The sequence below is a fragment of the Lipotes vexillifer genome, unplaced genomic scaffold, assembly GCF_000442215.2.
Source record: "Lipotes vexillifer unplaced genomic scaffold, Lipotes_vexillifer_v1.1 scaffold528, whole genome shotgun sequence".
NCBI classification, from domain to species: domain Eukaryota; kingdom Metazoa; phylum Chordata; class Mammalia; order Artiodactyla; family Lipotidae; genus Lipotes; species Lipotes vexillifer.
In genome coordinates this window covers 1,190,228-1,217,319 of record NW_006794582.1, presented here as the reverse complement: position 1 = coordinate 1,217,319, position 27,092 = coordinate 1,190,228, and the positions used below count along the sequence as shown (strand labels likewise).

At 40.5% G+C, this 27,092-nt stretch overlaps 1 protein-coding gene across 3 annotated transcripts in view; it reads right to left on the bottom strand.

Annotated features, from left to right (window-relative positions):
* Positions 1 to 23,127, bottom strand: part of MAPK14 (mitogen-activated protein kinase 14) — a 72,622-nt gene extending 49,495 nt beyond the window's left edge. For all 3 annotated transcript variants that reach the window (XM_007467264.1, XM_007467265.1, XM_007467263.1), the window contains exons 1-2: positions 22,536 to 23,127; positions 1,490 to 1,619 (exon numbers count right to left, since the gene is read on the bottom strand). In XM_007467264.1, coding sequence (XP_007467326.1) covers positions 1,490 to 1,619; positions 22,536 to 22,651 — 246 coding nt within the window. In that variant the 5' untranslated portion in view covers positions 22,652 to 23,127. The remainder of the gene's footprint in view (positions 1 to 1,489; positions 1,620 to 22,535) is intronic.
* Between the last annotated feature and the right edge of the window lie 3,965 nt (positions 23,128 to 27,092).

Here is a 27,092-nt window from a genome sequence, read left to right as displayed (position 1 = left end):
TAAAGATTCTCCTGCCAGCTTTCTCCACATATCTCAACTTCTTATAAACATGTCACTGATTAGGAAGGCTGCAGCTCTGCAATGAACTTTTTAAAAACTCAAGTTTGCACATGGATGCTCATATAAAAATTATACCTAGGAATGGAGATAATCTGTGGAAAACAGGACGTTCTCAATAGTATGCAATTAAAACATGAAAATAAATAAGCTGCAGCTGTGATTACAACAGCTTAAATTCCAAATTTAAGTCACAATGCTCTCAATTTAGAAGAAATTTGTACTTTGTGAAACAAATGTATTTTAATACATTTTTTTCTTACTATGAAAAAAAAAAGTTCAATTACTGAAACAGAAAAATATCTGAATAGCCAAGTAATAAACTGAAAAAATGAATTTTTTTTCTACACAGTAACCACCAATAGGGTCAAACAGTTCTAAAATCTCTATGGCCATTGTTTCTACAATGCTACAAATTTTACAGTTCCTTTCATATACAGCAATCACATAAACCCTTTCTAACTTGATTTTGAAATTCAGGAAAATAAGTGTCCTCAGTCAATTGTTTTTTCACTTTCAGTTAATATTCCAACTGCATCCATTTATTTATGCTATTAGGATTTTTAAGCACTCCTTTGCAGGACAGCATTGTTCTCAAATGTCCAAACTTATAGACAAGAAAACGTTATATTTAACTTAAACAATGTCTTTGTCCCATTTGTTAAAATTCCTGAATCTAGAAAAGCTGTCTTTTAAAAATTAAAAGGACAAAATTATAATATTAAATTATCCAGAAAATAATACCCATCTCTGATAGGACATTCAGTGAATCTAAGGCACTCTTCCTCAAACTTCTCCACTGAAGAAACCCATAAAAACACAAAATACCATGGATTCCCATATTCTGATAATATAGTCTTAAGTAAACCAAGTAACGAATACAAAACTTCTTTGTAATATTTTCTGTTAAAAATCCTTGTGAGTTGTGTTTTATCTCATAATATTCTTTTTTTTTTTTTTTTTTTTTCCTCCAGTCCGCGGGCCTCTCACTGTTGTGGCCTCTCCCGTTGCGGAGCACAGGCTCCGGACGTGCAGGCTCAGCAGCCATGGGTCACGGGCCCAGGCGCTCTGCGGCATGTGGGATCTTCCTGGACCGGGGCACGAACCCGTGTCCCCTGCATCGGCAGGCGGACTCTCAACCACTGCGCCACCAGGGAAGCCCACAATATTCATTTTTATTTAAAAAAATTTTATATGCTTTCCCTCTAAAACTCTTTAAGTAAAACTGGAACTCGAGGAAGATGCACCGATTTCATCCCAAGGCTTTGAGTTATCTACCTGACATAATGCAGTGGTCACTAACACCCCAATACAAGAAGGACGGTCCAAAGTTTGATGTACTCTAATGCATTTCCATTCGCAGTAATTAAAACACAATTTTTTCCAGTCTATTAAACAGCAGAATTTATCCTGCCTTGAATTATTAACTTACATTTTCATGTTTCATATGTTTAAGTAACCGCAGTTCTCTGTAGGTCCTTTTGGCATGAATAATGGACTGAAATGGTCTGGATAGCTTCTTCACTGCAACACGTAACCCAGTTTTTGTGTCAAAAGCAGCACTAAGGAAAAAAAAAACATAAAAAGCTCATCATTAAATGTTCTCTAAATGTATTAAAATCAGTATTTATAAGGCTATTTCATTTCCAAATTAAATGGGTCTCTAACAAATTTTTAAAGTATAAAGATAAAAATTAAAATGACATATAATCCCACTATCCAAAGTAATCTATTAATTATTTTTGGTGTTTCCCTCTTGTCTTTTTTTCTATGCATCTAAATCAAGGATCAGCAAACTTCTTCCGTGAAGGGCTGTACAGTATTTTAGACTTTGTGAGGCTTAGGGTCTCTGTCTCAACTACTCAACTCTGTGCTTGGAACTGGAAAGCAGCAGATAGTAAATTTTTAAATGAACGTAGCTACGTCCCAATAACACAAAAGAAGCAGCCACCTGATCTAGATGAGCCAACAGACTGGTACACAAAGAGCTGGATTCTGTCTTCTTGGCCTAGGCCTCAGTGTCACCTTGCCACCAAATGCTGCCTGATCAGAGGCCTTGGAAACCACCATGTTTTCAGGACAATGAGTTGGCAAAAAAATTTCTTGAGCACCTACAAAGTATTTGTCACTTTTTAGAAGCTGAGATACAGTCGGGAATAAGTCAACATATCCCTGACCTCAGGGGATGGGGGGAGAGGGGAAGAGCAGAATAATAAAATTTCAAACAGTGATGAATGCTATGAATAAGTAAAATAGAATAACGGGATAGAGAGCGACAGAAAGCTGGTGGAGTTACGCTACATTAGCTAGGATGTCTGAGGAAGTACATTTGAGCTGAGGGAAGTGAATGATAAGAAAGTAGCAACCATGTAAAGATATGGCGGAAAAGAGCCTCAAGCAGAAGAAAAAATAATATTATTAACATTTCGTGAGTCTTTATCATCATTCCCCAGTTGACGGATAAGGAAACTGAAGCACAGAGAGTATAAATAACTTGCCCACGGTCACAAAGCTAGAGAGTGACAGTGCAGGAAGTCTGGATCCAGAGCTCACACTACTATTTTCCTATGCTGCCTCTCAGAAAAGCAAATGCAAACAAAGGAAAAATAAAACGGAGGTAGAAAAAATATGGTATGCTGGAGTGACGAAACATGGCCTGTGCAGGTGGAGCACGAGGAGCAAGGGGAGCGAGGAAAAGAATGAGGTCAGAGATAAAGGCAGAGGCCAGATCATACAGGACATCTACAGCAAGAAATGATGTGTATTCTAATTATTTTCAGAGACTGTTTGGGTTAATTCTATCATGTCTCATCCTCCTGTTTATCTCCAGTCTCTAATGGGTACATCCAAGGCTTTTGGATCATCTATTCTCACCAAACTCTCTTTCCCATATGACTCTGGCTCCAGAAGTTCCCCTCCCTTTGCTCCCAAATCCTTACCCTATGTCCTTGCTCTTCAACTCCCAATTTGTAAATAAACTCCTGTAAATCTTCACTTCTGAACTTTCCTCCATCTCCTTGCTTTAATTGAAACCAGGCTGTACCTTGAAGACACTACTTCTCTTATAGCCGTGCCATTAGAGTGGATTCTCACTCTCATATCCCACGTAACTCACGGCTAGCAGGTGGCGTAGATGTCCTCCTTGCCAACTGTTTCCACTTCCAGACCATAACTTTCCCTTTGATTTACACAAGCTCCTGCTCACGAACATCTCTCCCTCTCTATTGCTGTTATCCACTGACCTGGAATTTTCCATCTTAAAGTCCTATCTTAAAGTCTCTCGCCCCTCCCAACTTCTGTCATCATTCCTGGCAACTTCAGCATCCAGGTGGAAGGCACGTCCAATTTCCTGGCCTCCTGTGTGACCCATCCTCTTCAGCTCTTCACCTCAGAGTCAGCCTGCCTACCCGCAGGCTGAGTATTTTCCCCTCTCCTCTGCTGGGAAGCCTGTCGGGGCCTCTTGGAGCAAGGAATGCCATCGGGTTTCTAGCTGACATGCCTGCAACTGAGTGTGCAAGTTCAATTCAGTGGAGAAGAAAGAAGACGCCCACTTGAGCCACCTGTCCAAGTCATTCTGCGTGCTAGCTTTCCAGTAATAAAGTACATATTTTTATCTCTATTTGACTCCTTTATCTATTAAGCAAAAGGCAAGCTAGGATTAATCAGTACCCTACAGACCCCAATAATCACAATTTATTACTGTATGTTTATTTACCACCCAGCAGAGTGGTTAAGTAAGGACTGGGGCTTTGGTATTAGACTCTGGATTTTAATTCCAGTTCTGCCAGTTAGTAGTTATATAACCTTGAGGAGGTTAATTAAATTCTCTCGGCCTCATATATAAAATGAGGATAACGTTTATATCTAATCTGTCCGATATTTGTTAGGATTAAATGTGATAATTTTTGCAGTAGGTTTAGCAAAGGGCCTGGCCATGGTAAAGCTCAAATATTAGACATAATAATGTCTGCGTTTTCCACTCATCATAAGCGCCTTGAGGGCAGGAAGTGTCTTCTGTTTTATTCAGTATTTTATTCCATAGGACTTAGCTTAATGCCTGGCATGTGGTCCATTCTCAATAACTGCTTTACAAAAGTATAAAATGAAATATGAAAGAAAAACTTCAACTTTATCATTTGGCCCTCAATTCTTATAAATTCAATAGCATCCAACAAAAAACTGATATTAATGTTAAAAACTTACATGTGTGTTGAGTGTTTTTCTTAGGCATTGGTTTTAATCTTTACATGAATGAACATCTTTATCACAACTTTATAAGAAGACATTATTATTATTCCCATTTTACAGATGAGAGAACCGAGAGGTTAACTAATGTGCCCACACAGACAGAAAATGGCAGAGCTGGGATTCAAATCCAAGTGATGTGTTTCAAACATGAACTCTTTAACCATAACAGAAAAGCAAGTTCAACCTAGCCAGCAGTTCAGTCCATTTTAAATATATTCTAATCATATGGACTCTGTTTCTTTTCTAAAATGCATCCCACTATAATTAATTGCATTTCATAAGGAAAAAGTTTTTCCTGTGATCTTACATTGAACTTAGGATAATATTAATGAAAAGTATTTCATAAGAAATAACTTTCACTCAATATACATTACTTTATCAAGGGGGAGTTTTTAATCCCTAAAGTTATACTATGACTCTAAAACACTAAAGGAGTCAATGATGTAATATCTCACAAATACCAAAATATCACTTCCTAAGCATTTACTGAAAAATCTCCTTCATGAGATTCTTTGTGGATATAAAAGAAACATTAAACATAGTACCTGATATCAAAGAACTTAACCATCTAACTGGGATGATGAAACATACATGAAAGCAAATAATGCCCAATAATACAGTGCAACTATTACACTTTTTAAAAAGTTGGGTTCAAAAATATGTAAGTTGGGTTTAAAAATATAAAAATATATAAGTTGGGTTCAAAATACATAAATGTTCATTGCAGCCAGTTCACAAGAACAAAACTAGAAACTACCTGAATATCCAATACAGCAGAGTTTAAACTATGGTACATACTCAGGTACCGTATACTGCAGCCATTAACAAGACTCTCCACATACTAATATGTACTTGTTATATTGCTGATGGGAAAGAGAACAAGTTTCAGAAGTAAAGAATTATCCCCATCTATGGGGGGAAAATATGTACACTCATTCAGATATATACACATAAGCAGAGAATAAATGTCTAATATACTCAGGACTTTTAACACTTTTGCTTTTTAATGTATATTTTTCTATCCCCTGACTTTTTTAAAAAATGAGCTTATATCTTTTAACAAGGTTATTAGTAAAGTCAGAAGCATAAGTCATCTGTGCTTTTCTGTTACCCTAAAACAAACAAAAAGAGGCATGCTTTCTAACTTTCATAAAACCACTACTGACAGGTATATTTCCTTCGAGTGATCCTTACATAGCTATACTCAAAGTATATAAATAAATTTGTACCCACCTTACCTAAGCCATAAGAATTTTCTATTTTACTAAACAATCATTCACAAGAATTTCAAAAATATCTGAACCACAAACTACTCATTCTCTTATTGATGGGGCTTATAAGCTATTCCATTCATTCACATACACAAATAATACAAACACTACTACAATGGACATCTTCACTCACATTGCTTCTTCCATAATTGCATGACTTCCTTAGAAGAGACTAATAATTTCTACTTCAAAGGACACATATTCCCACCTTTTAAAATATACTTTACTTACAGGAGAGAGCAAACAGGAATTGTTCAGAGAAACTGCTCTGTTAGTAATACTTATGGCAAAAGTTGCTGAAGCAAAGAATATATGATCCATCCCCTCCCCCACCTCTTTAAGCATTTAACTTGCTCTGACCTAACCTGTTCTATCACTAATCAAAGCAATATTTGGAGAAAGAGGAAATCACATATTTCATCCTAAATTGAACACTGTAATTACCCAAAGCAGAAATTCCTAATAATTTTTTAAAGATCTGATAAAACCAACTGAATACTCAGAGAAGAAATTCAAGTTATTGAATACCTGATCTTACCACATATTATTTGGGAAACATTTCATTCAATCCTCATAACCTTGTGAGATAGTTATATTTACTTTCCAAAATAAGAAACTAATGGTCAGAAACATTAACAACTCACTGAATGGCATATAACTCATATGCAGTGGGATTCAGACTCAGATCTAATTTCAGCGCTCTTTTTCCAGGATGCCAAGCAGCCTGAGATAAGGACCACCCCAGCTACTGGCTTTGCCTTTATTATTACACTTACTAGTAATACAGTTGGGAAGGTTCCTCTTAATCACATTTAAAAAAACTGTAACTACAAATAAAACTGTTTTCATGAGCAACATCATAAAATGGAATTACCTTTATGAAGATCAGGTTCTCCAAACTATTGAATAAAATCCAGGACACACTGCTCAATAAGTTTTTCCCCCAATTGTAAACTCATAAAATTCTAAAATTAATTCATACTTTATAAAAAACATTGCTATGGTAAAAAAAAATTAAAGGGAGAAATATAAAATTCATTAAAAACATATTATAATATTAGACTGTCATCGTCATGTATCTACTGTTGACTGTGAATCCAGTACCTAGGACAAAATAATATTCATTAAATAAAATTAAATGTTTTGTTATACATTCATACCTGCCTCCCCTCTCCCTGAAAAAATAGTGGCTTACTAGATTCTTAATACCCTAATTTTGTTTAATTCTAAATTTACTTACATATACCCTGCTTTATTTCACAATGGATTTAAAGTAGCCTAGAACTATATACATACAACTTGACATAAGAATAAATGATTAGGGGAAAAATAAACAAGATAAATAAGAAATTATGTATGGGTGAGGTTAGTGCAAATGTTTACTGTGAGGTCCTTTCTAAATACCTGTTAGAGGTGGGCCCCAAATTTGGCTCTGAGCCCACTAAAGCCATCACAAAGAGAATACAACCAGTTAAGACATGAATCATAGGAACCATATAATAAATACAAACCAGGTACTCAGAGAACTGAAGAGAGGCAAATTATTCCTGTAATAAAACCTGAGAAGAGTTCCTCCTGTGTATATTTATGAAGGAGACACTGTACAATGTGGTAAAAATGTCCTAATCAACATCCTTACACAATTATAATAGTGGGTTTCAGATGGTTCTTTAGAGCATCCATCAGTGGAGACTGTTTCGTAAGGCCAAAATACAGTTCATTAGCAAAGGCAGGGAGAAGAGGACAAAACAGCACGGCACACTGCTCTCTGACAGACTTACTTAATCCAAGAGGAAATCTTAAGTGTTTCTAGAAAAATAGATAATAAGCTCCATATTCCTCAGACAATCCTCCAAAGATGATTTCCATCAACTGCGCTTTCGACAGATATAGAGACACAGGGACTTTGTATTTATGCTCCATGACTGGAACCTGGCTTGGAGAGTGTCTGTGTTGCAAGGTAAAGGCAGATCAACATGCTGAGTGAGCAAAGGAAGAGAGACAACCTCTTAAGAAAAGTGAGATGCTGCCTAACCAGGACAACTGCCCACGTCCACAGAGCATGAGAGTATAAATGCCTGCATCAGGATTTTCCTCAAAAAACAATTTGGGTTTTCCCCAACAAAATGAAGAATGAGCAATCACCTGGCAAGTATCTGAGTAATTTGTGGGGATCATAAATAATTTTATAATTTCTTTTAATGGTCATAGACAACTTCTCTAATCCTTGAATGATGTTAAGGAAAAATGAACCGTCAATAATGGTTAAGAAGACAACACAATTTTACGTATTTTGGGAAATTAATGGAAACATTTATTTTTTTAAAACTTTATTTATTTATTTAAATTTTTGGCTGCGTTGGGTCTTTGCTGCTGCATGTGGGCTTTCTCTAGATGCAGTGCGCGGGCTTCTCATTGCAGTGGCTTCTCTTGTTGGAAAGCACGGGCTCTAGGCACGTGGGCTTCATTACTTGTGGCACACAGGCTCAGTAGTTGTGGTGCACAGGCTTAGTTCCTCCGTGGCATGTGGGAGCTTCCCAGAGTAGGGCTTGAACCCATGTCCCCTGCATTGGCAGGCGGATTCTTAACCACTGTGCCACCAGGGAAGTCCCAATGGAAATATTTAAATATATTAAAATCCGTAGTTACACTGAATTAACAAATTGTCATTAATACATTGAATTCATTAAAATATCTACATGGAGATAAATAATTTGCAAAGAGATAACATCTCTTCCCCATATAATTTGAGGCTTTTTTCCAACTGAATTCAGGTTAATTGATAACAGTTTTCAAGAGTTTCTAAATAACTAAGTAATTTGGATGACTAACTTTGAACTTTCTCTTTACCTATAATAACTTGACAAAAATATCAGCAAATACCATACTGGAAATATTTTTCAGCACATCTCTCTCTACTACAGAAACCTACTTTTTCTTTCTTCTAAATTCAGACAAATGTGCAAGTATCACTGTACTTTTGATGCTTATGCTCTGCCCCTCCATTTTGGAAACAATGTCATGAAAATAAAGGCAACTTTATGCAAAAACAATAACTCAAGTTTTAATTTGAGAACTTCAAAAAATATTCTTTAGACTAGCAAGGGACTTAAAGTTGAGTTTAAAAAACTCTTACCATTTGAAACATTGTTAGCTCTCTTTAAATACCTTTTACTAACTCTCAAATATCCTGTTTGAATGTCTACCTTACACTTTCATTTTTAAAATAAATCACAAAATGATCTACTTGCACTATATATAGTATTTTTAAATGGAATTCAATTTCTTACAATAACACTTTCATATTGATAGGAAGAAAATCAGATGTTATTAATACAGTTGTTACAAGTACGTGCAATATGACCAATCCCCACCTTTTCAGTTTCTAAAAATTCTTCTCAGAGGTTAAAAAAAACACAAATGACACATGAAAAACCTTACCAATAGAGAAGCAGCCTGGAATGGAAAAAAGAGTCATTTAATTGATCACTTACCTTGCCTTGCAGAAACTTACAGTTCAAGAACTTTTAGGCAAATTCAGTATTTTCATGAAAATCTCATTCAGATAGAAAAATGTATTTGTGATAGGATTTATTAGGGACATTAGCCATGGGGCTGGCACTCAGGGAATGGCAACATATATGCTAATACTTGCCATTCCTAACTAATCTGATCCAGTTCCTGCTGCAAAAGCTTCTAAACTACTGGAACAAAAATGTTGTTCACAACTGCTTCCATTTTTACTAGGCTGATGAAAACTAACATTCAAACAATGTAGAAATTCACTTAGGCATACAATCTAAAAATCCCAAACCATTTGCGATTAAAATGCACTTAATCTTCATTTGCTGAAAGCTCCGTGTGAAGAATAATTTTGTAAGATTTGTAGAAATTTATAGAAATTTGTAGAAATTATTTTGTAATAATTTCTTCACTGAAGCTTTAAAAGCTGCAGTGGTGTCACTTAACATATATCTTTGATTGCAAAGTTTGCATCTGCATCAAGAGCAACAGTTATCCCATATTGAATGCAAAAATATTACACATGGATTATTTCATTTCTTTTAAAGGGGATTACTTTCCAAAGCCTCATTAGAATGTTGCCACCACGGGTTTATATCTTCTCTACTTTTATGTGTTTGAAAATTTCAATAACAAATGTTTTGGAAGTTATCATTAAATAATTTTAACTCCTTTCAAGCAAATCTGAAATACTGAACAGACTAATCATATATTACATTGTAACTATTTAGTATTACCATCAATCAACTTTGCCTTGCTGCTACAATTAAAAGTCTTGTACAGGGCTTCCCTGGTGGCACAGTGGTTGAGAGTCCGCCTGCCGATGCAGGGGTCACGGTCCGGGAGGATCCCACATGCTGCGGAGCGGCTAGGCCCGTGAGCCATGGCCGCTGAGCCTACACGTCCGGAGCCTGTGCTCCGCAACAGGAGAGGCCACAACAGTGAGAGGCCCACATTCCACAATGAAAAATAAAATCTAGAAACAATAAATGCTGGAGAGGGTGTGGAGAAAAGGGAACACTCTTGCACTGTTGGTGGGAAAGGCCCAAATTCCACAAAAAAAAAAAAAAAAAGTCTTGTACGGTAATAGTGTTCATAGCCTTCATATGCAGAAAAGCACCCTACAAATATATGCTATGATCATGACTAGAGATGTACATAACAGGCATTGACATGACTTCACAACTTTTGGGTTTTGCTATGTCTGTGACTCTCCATCTTATATGACATATCTATCTATCTATATCTATATCTATACACACACACACATATATATATACACACACACATATATATATATTTTTATAGTAACACTTAAGAGTATTAATTACCTATCACTAGATAATAAATTACCCTCATATTTGGTGGCTTAAACAAGATTTAGTATCTCAGTTTCTGTGGGTCAGGAATTCAGGAGCAGCCTAGCTGGGTGGTTCTAGCTCATGGTTTTTCCTGAAGTTGCAGTCAAGATGTTGGTCAAGCTAGAGTCATCTGAAGGCTTGACTGAGGCTGGAGGATCCACTTCTAAGATGGTTCAGTGTTGGCAGGCCTCAGTTCTTTGAAATGTGTACCTCTCCATAGGGCTGCTTCAGTGTCTTCTCAATGTAGCAGCCCTATGGTTCTCAACACAGGGCAATTTTACTCCTCAGAGGACATCTGACAAGGTCTAACACAAACTGGGAGTGTGTGGTGGCGATGGAGGGAGTGTTGCTAGTGGAAATGGTGGGTAAAGGCCAAGGTTACTGCTAAATATCCTTCAAAACAAAGAATTCTCTGGCCCCAAATGCCAATAGGACCGAGGCTGAGAAACTGCCCTAGAGCAGATGATCTCAAAGAAAGACCAAAGCAGGAGTCACAATGTCTTTTATGACCTACCCGCAGAAGTCACACTCCATCATTCCTGCCACAGTCTATACTTTAGAGAAGTGAGTCACTAAATACAGTCTTCACTCAAGGGGAGGAGAATTAAAGCACCACCTCTTTAAGGGAGGAGTATCAAATAATTTTCATATCATTATTTTTAGCAACTTGATTTTTAAAAATCAAAACACTGGAAAATATCTTGCTTACTTTTGGTAATACTAGATGAGTACTTTTGTTATTGCTCTAGAAAAAAAACCTCTGAAATTCCACTTAACAAAGCTACTTTTACATCCTAGTAAATGGTCTCTGTTTGCAGTATTTCGATGATCTGATCTCAAAAAATTCTGTTAAGCATAAACATAGGCAGTCTGACATAGAAAAAAGTAAACCAGTAGTCAAAAGATTTCAGTTCTAGTTTTGGTTCTGGAACTTCCTAGCAAGTGATCTTGGCCAAAGCTTCTACGAGCCTGTTTCCAGATCAATAAAATGGGGGTGTCACTAGCTCTGCTTATCTTACAATGCTGTTTTGAGGCTCACATAAGATAATTATGTATCAGTACTTTATGAACTATAAAAGACAAGTAGTAAATGTTCCAAGTGGAAATGAACATGCTATTATATAATATTTTCATGATCAGTTTCCAGCATGGGGTTTATCACATAGTAAATTCTCAACATATATTTTTAGATCTCTTACTCTCAAATTTGAGGTTGAGTATATTTCTGAAGTAACAGTAAGATAGGGCAGGTTATTAAAATATAACCAAGGACCCAAATCCTCGATCATTTGTTGTCATGTTACGGAAAACTAAAATATCGTTTCCTTTCAAGTTAAAATGCACATTTATTCAGCAGTTAATGTATAGGATCTAGGAACTACTACAATCAGAAACATAATGTAGCCAATTCTTTAGACACTAAACTGAAAAAAAAGGTATTCCTATATATATTTGTTTCCCAATTTAGACTTTGAAGGAGAGCAGAAGCTATAGCTTATTTATCTGTTTATCTTCAGGAACATAATGCAAGATTAGTAAATACACACCAAAGCAGATAGTTCCTGACCTCAAGGAATTGAGAAACCTAGCTGGGGAGTCAGATTAAACAGATACGCACATAAATAACTAGAGACTTTTACAAAGCAATATATTTGCTTCCTCCAATCCATTCTGTAACACTCTAATCAAACCAATTTTAAAATACTTTCCCTCCCTACTTTACAACTCAAGAAACTGTAACTAGCTCTCTACTGCCTAGAAAAATGCAGTTGCCTTAACCCTACTCCAGACCTAATTCTTAATTTCTGGGGGTAGGACCCAAGCACCTGTATGTTTAAAAGCTCCACAAGTGATTCTGAAACACAACCAGAATGAAAACCACAACTGGGTTCACTCTATCTGAGATACTACCCTTGTCAGGGCAGTTCATCTTATATCTAATTCTCTTAGTTATGTTTTCTCCTGTTACCTAAAAAGTTCCCTTTCTAGAAATGCTCCAAATACTACCCATCCTTCAAAACAACCTTCAGGGCTTCCCTGGTGGCACAGTGGTTAAGAATCCGCCTGCCAATGCAGGGGACACAGGTTCGAGCCCTGGTCTGGGAAGATCCCACATGCTGCGGAGCAACTAAGCCCGTGTGCCACAACTAATGAGCCTGCGCTCTAGAGCCTGTGAGCCACGACTACTGAAGCCTGCGTGCCTAGAGCCCGTGCTCTGCAACAAGAGAAGCCACTGCAATGAGAAGCCCATGCACCACAACGAAGAGTAGCCCCCGCTCGTCACAACTAGAGAAAGCTCGAGTGCAGCAAAGAAGACTCAACACAGCCAATAAATAAATAAATAAATTTATTTTTTAAAAAAACCAAACAAACAATCTTCAAATCCTTCCTTCATGAAACATGCCAACTACTATAGCCCACAGGGCCCTTACATCTCTGTATACATCAATACCTTTATATATATATATACATAGTTCACTAATATTTTATGTCTGTTTCTTTTAGACACTGGTGGGCATTTAACACTATCAGATGGATGACCAACAGATTTCTTTCACTACAGCAAATCTAAAACATAAATATAAAAATACATACATTTCAAACTTTCAAAATTATGTTGCTTTAATACCTAGTTATAGAAATCTTCAGGCAATTGGCTTATTCCCTGATTGTAATTTTCATGACCACTGTCATTCACCAGTGCTAGTGATAAGCCTTCCTTCAACTATCAGTTCCACATATCTAAGGCTGAACCATACAAGTTTATAACATGAACCTAATCCTAGGGTACTTAGTGCTACATCTCTGAGATTGTCCTCAAGAAGTATGTAGAAAAATAATCAAGGAAAAGCACGAAACATTACCTTTCAATAGACTTGAAATCCAGAGTTAGACATTCTTGATATTAGGTTTGGAAGTATAAATTTGAATGTACAGTATATGAACAAGACACTGTTGAGACTGTATCAGACAATGGGAATATGCACAGAAAGTATAGTGTTTCTTTTTGCAGGTGGAAGGTTCAAGTTATCCTATCTCGTTTTTACTCAGGGCCAATCAATCCAAATATATAGGGTTATATAAGCAGTTCTCAACCAAAGGTGATTTTGCCCCCAGAGGACATGTGGCAATGTCTAGAGACATTTTTGGTTGTCACAACTGGAGGCTGCAACTGGCATCTAGTGGGTAGGGTACGGGGTTGCTGCTAAATATCCTACAATGCACAAGATAGTCCTCACAACAAAAAGAATTATCAACCCAAGATGTCAACAGGAGGAGAAACCCTAGTGTTATACTATATTCGGGAATGTAAGCACGGCTTGATAGATGCTCATAATACTTACTGCATGTTCTCTTAATTTGCTATTTTTTCCCTTTTGCTCCCTTTAGCATCAATATCATTGAGACTGCTAATTTCAAAGCAGATCATTCAAAGCATAAGGCATTTAGGCCACTCACCTAGGTATCAGAAAATGAACCAAGCCAAACTTATAATGTCAGATGAGGAAATTATTAAAAGCATATCAGTGTAAGATACCAACATCAAAATTTCACTTCAATTTAATACTAAAATCATGATGGAGTCATGTTTTATTATACCAAGTGAGAGAGATAACTAAGATTTTTACAAGTATTTGGTAGCCTGGAGAAGAAAACATAAATAGAAACTAGTATTCAAAACTCTAAGTTCAAGAAGGTTCAAGCTACCTAAAGCCCTAGATGCAGGATTTGATGAAGGGGGAAAAAAGAAATAGCTACTGGGGATTAAGAATAAAGCATTTAGGGTTTCCCTGGTGGCGCAGTGGTTAAGTGTCCGCCTGTCGATGCAGGGGACACGGGTTCGTGCCCCGGTCCGGGAGGATCCCACATGCCGAGCCCGCGCGTCCGGAGCCTGTGCTCCGCAACGGGAGAGGCCACAACGGGGGGAAGGCCCCCGACCCCAAAAAAAAAAAAAAAAAAAAAAAGAATAAAGCATTTATTTCTGAGAATAAAGTTATATCTACTACAGGGATAAGGAAATACAAGAATGAAGAGTTCAGAAAATACTTGGGTAAACCAGACACCTCAAGTTCAGTGTCACAGGATGGACTAAAGGCATGATTATTAGGGGCACATAATTTGCAGGTGAGAAGACGGTCACAGCAGAGACACTACCCCATGTGGAATTATAGGGCTGTGTTAATGATCTACAGGACACTTACTCTCATTGTCCCTTTCCTCCCCTAAACCACAGCCTCCATGAGCCCTTGGCAGATCAAAAGAAGAAGTTCTGACCTCTTGCGGGCACATGCTGATGTCATCGCTTTCTAGTTCTGAATCAGATGGAAAGGTCTCTCTGACACAGATTTCAAACACACATCCTTGCAAAAAGTTGCCCTAGATGTAAAAAGTGACCAGTATGTTGCTAGATTCAAGAGAGACACAGAAAAACCTAAAAGAAGATTTCAAGAGACGCATTAGAAATATAAAGGTAGATTTGAGATGGCAACTTAAGCTGAAAGAATGCAGAGAAGAAAAGCTACTGAGGACTTCCAAAGCAATCTCTGAGAAAGCAACATAAATGTGTCCCTTCCAGACTGATATTTTCAAAAGCAGGAACCCCTCCTGCTTTTTTGTTTTTTCAGTCTTTATAAACAGAATACCTACTACAGTGCCTAGCACTGGCCATACTGAATTAATGAATTTAAGAAAACAAAGAAGTAATTGGTTTAGATTTTTTTTTTTTTTTGGCATAATCATGTGTGATGCCTACACTCTGGACCGTAAGCTTGGTAAAGCAACCAATGCATACTTGCGGGTAGACTGACAGTAAGACACACACACTCACATACCTTCCATCATGTCACAGGCGTAGTGACAATGCCACCAAGGCCTAAGAGGAGAAGGTTTTGAGGAAAACAAGGAAATCTGTAACATCATTCAAAGTAACAGAAGCCAAAATGTTCAGGGTATAAAGTTACTCAGACAGCAGGCCTAAACAAAATAAACATTTGTTCTATTACCTTTTTGTTTTGTTGTCATGGGAATCTGTGTTTAGGAACACTTACTTTCTGCAACTAGATGATAGAGCAGTAAAGGGGGATGGCTTTCATAAAAGAGAGAAACCTGTATCTATAAAGGCAGAAAAGTAAATAAATCCTATGGGTTTTTATACAGTGACATGTGTAGAATCTGTCAATGTATAAGATTTATTCAAGTTAACAGAGAAGTCATTGGGGGCTCCTAGCCAAAACATTATTAACAGGTAACAATAATCCAACCTCTACTAAAATTATTGTGATGGGGGCAAGGCAGAGGAATGTAAAGCAGATACAGGGCCAAATAAAACAGAAAATAAATGAGATCTTAAAAGTTGAAAGAAGGTAAAAATGACTTTTTAAAAATAACCCAATAGTAAGAAAAAACCTAGAAGCCCAAAGAAGTTAGAAAACATTCAACCTGCCAGCAGGCTAATCTTCTTTTGTCAGAAGTCTAGAGCTAATCTCTTTGCTCCCTTCCTTTTGGCAACAGAAACCTGAAAAGTGAAGTTAAGCTCCACATGTTATTTAAAGAGCTGGACTGGAATACCCTGAATTTCTAGGGCCCACCAAAAGTACTGGCTCTGGTACACTGAGCTTTCTGGAATGAGAGTTGTTGAATACGGATCAGGGCTGTACACCAATTCATCTGACTCCCCCGCTCTACCCTAAACTACAGCTAGCACCTCTAAATGTGTGAGGAACAGAAATGAAAAAACAGGGACCCCAGAGCAGAGTGATCTGTTAAAACATACGTTAGATCATGTCTCCCCTCTGGTTATAACCCTCCATGGTCTCCCGTCTCAGAGTAAAAGGCACAATTCTTACAAAGGCAAATAAGACCCTTTATGATCCCAGCACCTCTGTAGCCCCTCCACTCGCTTCCCCTACTACTGTTTGGCCCCTGGTTCATTCAGTTCGAGCCATACTGGTCTTCCAGCTATGCTAGAGAATGAGGCCTTTGCCTCAGGGCATGTGCTGATCCCTCAACATGGAATTGTTCTTCCCTCCCCATTCAGGCCCAACCAGTGTTCTACATCACTTCCTTCAGGTCGTTGCTCAATTGTCACTTTATCACTGAGGCCTACACTGCTTAGAAGTGCAACACAGCCATCCCAGTATTCCCTCTCTTTTCCTTACTTTATTCCCTCATAGTATTTATCACCTGACATGTTATAAATTTTAATTTTTTGTTTATTGTCTACTTTTATTCCCCTGCCTTTAGAATACAGTGTGTTTTTTTTTGTTTTTTTTTTGCAGTACACAGGCCTCTCACTGCTGTGGCCTCTCCCGTTGCGGAGCACAGGCTCCGGACGCGCAGGCTCAGCGGCCATGGCTCACGGGCCCACCGGACCGGGGCATGACCCCGTGTCCCCTGCATCGGCAGGCGGACTCTCAACCACTGCGCCACCAGGGAAGCCCAGAATATAGTTTATTATGGGCAGAAATTTTTGCCTGTTTTACTCATACTCTAGCACCTAAAGAGTGACCCACGCATAACAGGTGCTCAAAGTATCGGTATAACACAAAGTCCTGGCCTCAAGGAGATTAGCATGAGCCCATCCTCTTCTCCCTATAAGACTCCAAAGTTAGATCCTGTGCCCTATAAGACTTCAAAGTTAGATATATCCATTTGTCCAAGGCCAAAACTTAGGGATCATTCTACACCCCTCTCTCTTCTGTACTTTCTCTCCCACGTTCAGCCTAGGAGCCAAGCCCAGGATCCATTTGTCAAAAGTGCAGAATTTACAGCCCACCATCTACTTCCTCCCTAGAATAAATTATTAAAAGGCTAAAATGCTGGGAAACTGGTTAATTTTATAAATCCTTAACAGACATGTACTTAACTTACAGAAGGACTATGCAAAGACAACTACTTCTAATACTAAAAGCTTCATTTACTAAAAAAATTTTTTTTCAAGTTTAAAGAGGTTTTGTTTTTATTCGTCCTGAAGAAACCCGTGCATCACTTCCAAGTACATGGCAACATGAAATGATATTCCTAGGTTCCAGAGTCAGGGGAAGCCACTTTATAATGAGGTTTTTTTTTAGCTCTATAGTAATTATATCTCTTGGATAGAAACAAATCAATACCAAATTTCACAGTAAAGAGCAAAAGTCCAGTGTATTTTCAAAGGCCTAGAGAGGCAGTTATTTCTATTTATATCCTATACTACACTTACATAACAGAAGCACATACAGAGAATCTCAACTTTCCAAAATGTGCACAGAAGAATTTCAAGCCAAGGGGATTCATAAATTCAGGAATTAACTAGTTGCACTGATGATCCTTTGGGAAAAAATGTAATCTGGGCAATGAGTCCATTTTTGGTCTATCAATTCTGAGGAAGAGATGTGACTTTAATAAGTCATTACCTCAGATTAGCTAGGCTGACATTGGTGGGATTGGTTAGTCATAGTTCTACTATTTCAAGTGACCCAGCAACCCCTTTCTTCACAAAAGGAGGGAGGGGAGAGGCAAACAGCACCAGAGAAGGTGCCACCACACAATCTTAGCAGTCTACAAGTACAGGAAAGAATCCTAAAGTGTTGAAACCCCAGAACCAAATCCAAAGTAGCACTGACAAGTATGCCATTCCTTTAAGGAGTCCAGCTCCTCATCTATACAACTGGGTTAATAATACCAGCCTTCACAAAGCCAGTGAAAACTGAATAATAATGCTCTGAAATGCAAATACATTATGAAGTGTAAAATCCCATAAAAATGTCAGTTAATACTAAAGTGAGAGGGATCTAGCACAGTGACTTCTTCCACCTTTGAATCCTAAGCCCCAGGGTCTCAGCACCATCTGCACTATTGCCCATGAAAGGCAAAGTCAATGCAGATCATCTCTGAGGCCGATTTAGAGGGAAATCAAAAGCATAGTCCTCAGTATCAAGAAATTAAACTGGCAGAACTGTAAAGCCAAAGGTTCAGGATATCCTTATTTTAAAATGGGAGCCAGTGGAAAGGTTTCAGTGGAAAATGGAATCCGATAAATAAAGGATGACTTTATAGCCAACTTGACTGAACTCTTTCTTAAAAGTCTGTATCAATAATACAAATATTTGCCATTGTGTTTATATATTGGTTGGCACTGGTAACATGCCGCCAATCACCTTGCTTTTGGTTACAAAGGAAAGCAAATGGGAAGCAAGATCAGCATGGGCCTATTATCACCACTAGGAAAATAAACGGCACACCCCTCTCACTCATTAGGAGTCAAGAAAGTCACCTTTGCATACTCAATGATGCTTTTATTTACTCGTGCCCTGGCTCATACTAAAAAAAGGAAAAGATTTAAAATGGTGAAGGGCCATTAATACTAAAAAAATTTAGCTTCATTTTTTTTTCTAATAAATTTTTTTTTTACTATTTATTTTTGGCTGCGTTGGGTCTTCGTTGCTGTGCACAGGCTTTCTCTAGTTGCAGTGAGTGGAGGCTACTCTTTGTTGCAGTGCGCGGGCTTCTCATTGCGGTGGCTTCTCTTGCTGTGGAACATGGGCTCTAGGCGCATGGGCTTCAGTAGCTGTAGCATGCGGGCTCCATGGTTGTGGCTCACGGGCTCTAGAGCGCAGGCTCAGTAGTTGTGGTGCAAGGGCTTAGTTGCTCCGTGGCATGTGGGATCTTCCCGGACCAGGGCTCGAACCCATGTCTCCTGCACTGGCAGGCGGATTCTTAACCACTGCGCCACCAGGGAAGTCCTTCACTTATTTTTATTAGTTATTTACACGCAATCTTGTTCCACAAAGCATTTAGGAAGCTGGATTTGATTTCTTAGTAAATTTTGCCATCCTTTTACCAAAAGTTTAGTCATATACTTTATATACTGATGATAAACATAAAATGCACAGCACAATGCCTGGAACATAGAACACAATCCATAAATGTACTTATTATTTGCATCAGGCTATAAACCCTATCAGGGAATGGACTGTCTTATTCTGTCCTGCTTAACACTCTAGCTCAAGAAACCTAGCCTGCTATCTGGTCCATAGTTGGTACTCAATAAATATTGTTTAATAAATGACTGAATATGATTTAAGAATAATTCTCAACACTCACCTATTTTATGGTACCAGTGCCCCAACTCCTGTAATCAGAGGCAAGTGTCCCGAAAACCCATACACCAGAGGAAAGGCATTTAAGTTCCTGTTTATATTTCCTTAAACTCACCACAAAGCTCCTCCCCCTCCTTCTGTCCCCAAACGACAAAATCAATGCTGTGCAACAATGTATTCTTAAAAAATTTTGCTTCATTTCCCCTCACAGACAACAAAGTTCCTTAAAATTGCAAGACTTAGTTTAGTTCCCTTTATCCCTTAAAAAGGAAAGGCATATTTGTAAAACCCTATCAATTCCCAAATTTCTAGTCTGATTCCTTGATCTTTAATTCACGGTTGGTTATCACTCAGGTTGCTACATACTTGCTTTACTATATACTTAGTACAAATTAAAATACTGAAAATTGGCTTAATATTTAAAAAAAATTTTTTTAAGTTCCACATCAAAGTGTATCACACTTCAGAGCAATCAAATTAGGAAACTGACACAGATTATTTCAGTGACATTGCATTCCTTGAAACACTTTCAGAGATTCATTTTTGGAACAGACTTCAGATCTAGTTCTACAAGTCACACAGGAAATTCTGTGTCATAACTTTATGGTTACAACTCCTATCTGACCTAAAACAGTATCATCAACCTGGCTGCCTAATCTTTTTCACCAGACTTCAGTCCAATTTTCTAAATTATTTCAGATTCAATTTGATTTTGTTATTTCCTAAAATTAAATCTGCTCTCAAGAAAATGAAGATAGTGAAAAATAACACAGGCTCCAAAGTGGATTCTAAGAGAAGTTAAAAAAAAAGTTTTCTGCCACACCTGAAAGTTGCTAATTGAAAGAACAACTTCAAATAACTACTCTGAATGAGATAACACTTTTACATCTAAATTCTGATACTTTCAATCCAAAATCAGTTACATTTGTTTATGGCCAACTGTCACATAATATCAGTTATTTTTCTCCATCAATATGCTATAGGTTACATCTTAAGTACCCTTAGCAGAACTGCCTCCATGGAAAGACACACAAGAAACTTAACAGTGGTTGTCTCTGAGGAAAGGAATAGCACAATTGGAGAACAAGAAAGGAAAGGCAACTTTTCACTATCTTTTTATACCTTCTGAATTTTATACAATGTGAATGTATCACCTACTTTTAAAAACCTGTTTAACAAAATTACTTCCAAGTGTCAGATACTGATGGTTTCTAAAAGCCAGAAAAGTATAGTACTAAAAAACCATGGAGTTCATTTTAATGGCACTTCGCTGTAAATCTGGATCTCCAGAGCTAGGGCAGAGCTATTCACACCAAAGGTAGGGAAACCTTGCAAGGAATTCTTTTCAAGTTCACTAAACTCCCCATAGTTGAGCTGTTCTGCTGTATCACTCCTTAAGGTTTAAACATTATTGGAAACAAAAACTCGGTACCACAAAAATTAATGTGTCAATTCAAGAATGAAAAATGGAGGTAAACTAATGAGCTATTAAAGGAGCAATGATCCAAACGCATCTTCGAAAATTAGCAAATCAACAGCACACTATAAAAATGGAAAAGAGATGTCAAGCATAGTGCCATCAGCAACATAGCTCAAACAGCCTGAACCAGAAAATGCAATATGATCTGTTGCTGGACACAATTGCACAATCTCAATTACCCAGAAGATTCTATAAACCGGAAATTCATGCTGGGGCTTTAAGAAACACAGGAATTATATTTAAAGATTAACAAGTCCAAAAGCCTGGAATTTGTGGCAAAACAAAAAAATAATTTTGTAGACCTCTCTTCAAATGATGCATGCACCGGAATTACATGAATTAGCTTCAGATCAGGAGCTCTCAAATTTCAATACCTCTAAAATATAGTGTTTAAAGCCTTGAAAGTTAGAAAAGTTTAGTGAAATATTTCAGGTCTGAACATTTTACAGTATCATTTAATTGAAAACACATTCACAGTGTGAATTAAAGCTGCAAAGTGTCTCTTCCTTCCTTTGCTATATATTCCATATCCATATCGTGTACCTCAGGCTCTAAGTGTAGATAAGTTCCCTGCAAACTCTCAAAGGGACTTTAAAAACACAGTATTTCACAAGAATTATCGCAATTAAAAAATATTTACAATACCTCCCGGCACTGTTAATAACTTTTTGATCTTGAGGGCGTGCATCGGATCTGAATCTCACTTGCTCCAAAGGAGAAAACTGTTTTGTCAAACAATACTTAAACGAGCAGTGGTATGTGACTAATCAGTGAGGCCGCCAGTTTCTCAAGCTGCAGTGTGTTTTGCAGACACTACCACCCACCCCCCACTCTGCGAAAAGGAAATACGCTTTCAACTGAATCGGAAACACACCACACTAAAGCTGGCACAGGACTCACCGAGATAAAGTCGGTATTTTAAGCTCTATGGATAGCTACTAATTCAAGTGCGAATTCAAAAAGAACGTTTCTCAAAATGGGATTTCGACAGAGGTTTGCAAAAAAGCCCGCACTGAACGCCCTTCGTCCTCAGTTTTGTTCAGATGACGGCAGTCTCCCGGTCGAGCTTTCCCTTCTGTTTCTCCAGGCAGCTCCCCGGGATTGTCTGCTCCGAGGGCAGGCTCCGGCGCCCAAGGTGGGCACATCTCGGGAGACAGTCCTTCTGCTCGATGCCAACAGGGAGACCCCCAAAGAGAGCCCTCCTGTTCCTGTCCCCAAAGCAGCAACCCCCCAAGAAGGGAATGCGCAGGGTGCGAGCCAGGGCCGGGCTCCAACACCATCAACCACCGCCCACCGTGGACCTGCGTCCTACACACAGCTGACCACCTATCTGGGTGTGCTGGGTGAGGGGTGCAAGGGGTACAGGGAGGGAAGGACAGGGGTCGAAGGGGCAAGGATGCCCTCCCCAAGGAAAATTCCTACCGCTTGGTGCATTGCTGAGCCGTGGGGGCAGGCCTGGCTCTGGGGCATAAAGGGCCACCCAGCCCACCGAGGCCCCGAGCCCAGTGACACTCACCACACGGAGCCATAGGCGCCGGAGCCCACCGGGGACAGGTTTTGGTAACGCTCGGGCACCTCCCAGATTGTCTTGTTCAGCTCCTGCCGGTAGAACGTGGGCCTCTCCTGAGACATCTTCCAGCGGTGGCCGCGGGGCGAGGAGGTGGCCCTGCGGGGCCCCGCCTGCGCCCGCACCCGCTTCCCCGACCTCGTCGCCCGGCCGGACGGGCGGGGACCCTGCGCTGGCCGCCCGCGCAGGTGTGAGTGCCGCGAGCCAGACGACTCCCGCGCGCGCGGCCCCTGTCAGCCGCAGCGGCTGGACGCTCCTCCGCGACGGGGGTGAGCCCTGCTAAGGGCAGGGGCACGCTCAGAGGCTCAAGGCTGCCCCCGCCACGTTCTCGCTGCACCCTCTCCAGACCAGGCCGACTCCCGGCTGCGCCGCGGGGCTACGGCTCCAGCTGCAGCGCCCGCGGAGGTTCCAGTGGTCGCCGTTCCACAGCCTGCGAACAGGAGCCTCCCGCCGCACTCTCGCGAGAACAGCTCCGGAGCCTCTCTGCGAGCCGAGATTTTACCCAATATGGAACCTGCCCAAGGGAGGGGGTTGATGAGAGGAGAGGATGGGAGGAGTAATTCTCGCGAGAAGAGAGCAACAGCTGGCCACCAGAAGCAGGAACTCCCAGGGACTGCTCTTCTTAAGGGCGCCAAGGCGGGCCCGAGAAGGAGGGGATAAGCAGACAACACATGCCGCGTGCGCCCCACAGTGGTCGGCGGGGCAAACGCCTGGCTCCCTGGTGGAAAGCGACATTGGCAAACAAGGTGTCGGGAAAAGAGCCAAAAGACCTTTGAACTGCGGGTAGTCACCAGCAGCCGAGCACCTGCTCAGCAGAACCCCCAATTTCCAAGAAATACTTGCATAATAAAGAGGAAGGTTCCGGCCAGAAAGCCGTTGCAGTCCCATCTGCTCAAGGACATACACGGCTTACTCTTCGGAATTCTGACGAAATCTGTCCCAAAGGTAAATATTAGCCCTGCATTAAGGTTGAGGTTTTCCACCCAAACTCTTCTAGTAGTTCTCAAACTTTTATGTGTAGAAGAATCACCTTGAGAGTTTAAAAATGCATATTCCCAGGATCCACAGTGAGTTTAGTTGGAGAGGTCCGTGATGGGCACCAAGAACGTGCATTTTTACAATACGCCCCAGGTAATTCAGATTCAGGAAATCTCCCTTTGAGAAGCATTTTTAAACCATTACCCTGAAGGTTTGAAACTGATTCCTACCTTGAAGAGCTTCCAGTGAAGAGGATTTTAAGAATTTTAATCATGCCTCGCAGAGTAAGAACAGTGCAGAGAGTAGGTCTTCCGGCAGTGTCATATTGGGCAAGTCAATTGACATTTCTCAGACCTTAGTTCCACTTTATGCAAAGAGAATTCCTGCCCCACATTCCCACCTGAAAGCTGAACAAGATAATAAATGTGAATGGGCAAGGTATTCTAACTCCATACCTTGCCACCACTGTTAACCTATTCCTACGCTAAAGCTTGTTACAAAGGCAGAATTGGACCCTATCTTATTCTTAGTCATTTCTTTTAGAAACAACTAGATTCAAGCCAGGACAATTCTCATCACTATCCATGATTATTCTCTTTTGTGTATGCATCCCTTGGAGTGCTCAGACTTTGCCTATCTTGTTCCAGCATCTAGCACAGTGCCTAGAACATAAAAGGTACTTCATAAATATTTGTTGAACAAATTATGAACAATGACCATGATCTCAATTTAGCAGGCAGTGCAGGATTCTCAGTTCTCCTCAAAGAAAACCAAAATAAAACCCAAAACCAGGGTCATGGGTGATTTGTGGAAAGCTTTCTTTGGATTCAATGTGACTTAGCCTGGAATGTGACTCTTGCCTACGAAGACATGTTGCTTAAAAATGTTCCAAGGGACTTCCCTGGTGACACAGGCAGGTTAATCCGCCTGCCAATGCAGGGGAGACGGGTTCAAGCCCTGGTCCGGGAAGATCCCACATGCCGTGGAGCAACTAAGCCCGTGTGCCACAACTACTGGGCCCGCGCTCTAGAGCCTGAGAGCCACAACTACTGTAGCCCGTGCTCCTAGAGCCGTGCTCCGCAAGAAGAGAAGCCACACAATGAGAAGCCGCACACCTAGAGCCCACACTCCGCATCGAAGAGTAGCCCCCACTTGCCGCAACTAGAGAAAGCCCGCGCACAGCAGCAAAGACCCAACACACCCAAAAATAAAAATAAAGAAATAAATTAATAAAAAATAAAAATGTTCCAATTCAACCTGCAGGGTAGGGAGCTTTCTAAGAAGTATCAGAGGTTGAAGGAGGAAGTGAGAGTAAAAATGCAACTATAAAGATATGAGGTGTGGGAGTGGGGAATCAAGGTGACGAGTGCAAGGATACAAGGGAGAAAACTTGGAAGTAGGAATTCTAAGAAATTCATATATCTATCCAACAAATTGGAATGATGAAGTGAGAGTGACCAAAAGGGTAAAGATGAGCAATACATTCACTCATTCAACAAATATGTATTGAATGCATCCTAGGTACCCGGCACTTCTGATGGAAAAGTGACTAAAAAGACAGTTGCTCCCTATGTGGAGCTTACAATGAACAGCAGGGCAATCATTCAATTATTCAACACAAATTTATTGCACACTTACTAGGTCTTTCACATTGCTTTAGGCACCAATGATACAGCAGTTAATGAAAGAGATAAAACTCCCTGCCCCTTTGGGGATGAGACAAATTACAAAAAGGGATAGGTAAAGTGAACAATATATTAGACACTAATACAGTAATCAAGCAAGTGTAAAACTGCAACTGAGCCAAGCAGGAATACAAGGCATAGTGAGAGGCAGTGACTGGTATTGAGCCTCACAAGGAGGTTACGGGGAATTAGGGGCGGGGAGCAGAGCAGGAGACCTGGGCAGGAGAGTGTCCTTCAGTGGGAGAAGCCAAGCTTGTGGGGCTGAGAATTAAGGTTGGAGACCTAGGTGACCCTCTAGCCTCCAGTTTCCTCCCGCGTCTTCTGTTCCCACAGGGTCGTCGGGAGACTCAAGTGAATTACTGTACGTGAAGTGCGGGGCGCGAGGCCTGGCATCAAGGAGGCCCTCAATCAAGAGTCGTCGAGAGCGGAGGGCTGGGTGACACAGGTAACCGCGGCGCAGCTGGGCCTCTCCCCGCTCCCCACCCCGGCTGCCCAGGCTCCGCTTCCTCGCCCCGCTCTTGTCCCCCGCCCGCCAGAACGCCAGCGGGCTCGGACGCAACGGCTCGGGAACCGCCGGCGTCCGCGACCACAGCGCCGCCCGCCTGGCCGGAGCTGCTTCCGGCTCCAGCGCCCGCCCTCCCGCCGCAGCCCGGGAACCAGGTGAGCCGAGGAAGTAGGGGAGCTGCTGCCGGAGCCGCCCGGGGCCGCGGGCTGCAGGTGGTGGCTGCGGGGCCCCGGCCCGGGCGTCGGGTGCGAAGCACCAGCCCCTCGTTACACTCGGAAGTCCCTGGGCGGGGCCCGCGGCGGTCACCGCAGGGCTAGGCACGTCGCGGCCGCTCAGTCAGTGTTTGGGGAATGAATGAATGACGGCCGCCCCTGGGAGCTTCTCTCTCTTAGGTGTCGGCTCTACTTGTGAAAGGCCGCGTGGAACAGCAGTGAGGAGAGATGGTGTGTGCGTTTGGCAGGTTGAATCCTTCCACACTCGTGGGTCTGAGTTGTCAGGAGCGCCAGAACTGGTCTACTCCATGAGCCTCCCCTGACTCCCCCATCCGTCTCCTTCTGAGGTCTGACTGCCCAGACACTCTTCCTCCTTTCAGACTTCACTGCTTTTGTTCATTTTGTTCCTTCTGACTGAGCCCCCACTTCCACCTCTCTTGGCCCCTTTCTTTCCCTGTTAAGTTCTGTTTATGTATGTGCCCCTCTGCGAAGCCTTCTCCAACATCCCCACCCCAATAATGAGTTTCTCTCCAGCACAGCCCTTTGGTAATACTCTCACCAGGTCGCATTAAAGGTAGTTGTCCGTGTGTTCCCACCATCCCCAGCCACTAGACCGAGTGACTGAAAGATACTGAAAGCAATGCTCTTTGCTTGTGCCTTTACTTTTCCCACATACATTCCCCCTTAAAAGCATAACAATAAAAGCATAATGGGCAAAGGGCTGTTGTTTATGATGGAATTACAAATATTTTTTTTGAAATTCTGGAAGTGAATTTTACCTTCCCATGATTGTAGAGAACATATGAAAGATGACCATATGAGAGGATAGTCTTGAAACTAAACTAAGGTTCAGGATTTCACGTCTGTTGGGTTAATAGTCAGAAAACTGGGCTGTATTTAAATATTTTATTCTTGGCTTTTAAAGTACTTTCAACACATTATGTAAAAGAATCAATCGATGGCTGGATGGATAGGGGTAGTATGGGGGAAAGAGCTAGGTCAAAAGTACCCATGTTAACGGTATGCCCAAAACTAGCACTGAATGACTGAATAAAGATAATTAGCTGTATTTACAGTGGTCTTCATATTTCATTGTGTATCAGAATCATCTGGAGCGCTTCTTAAA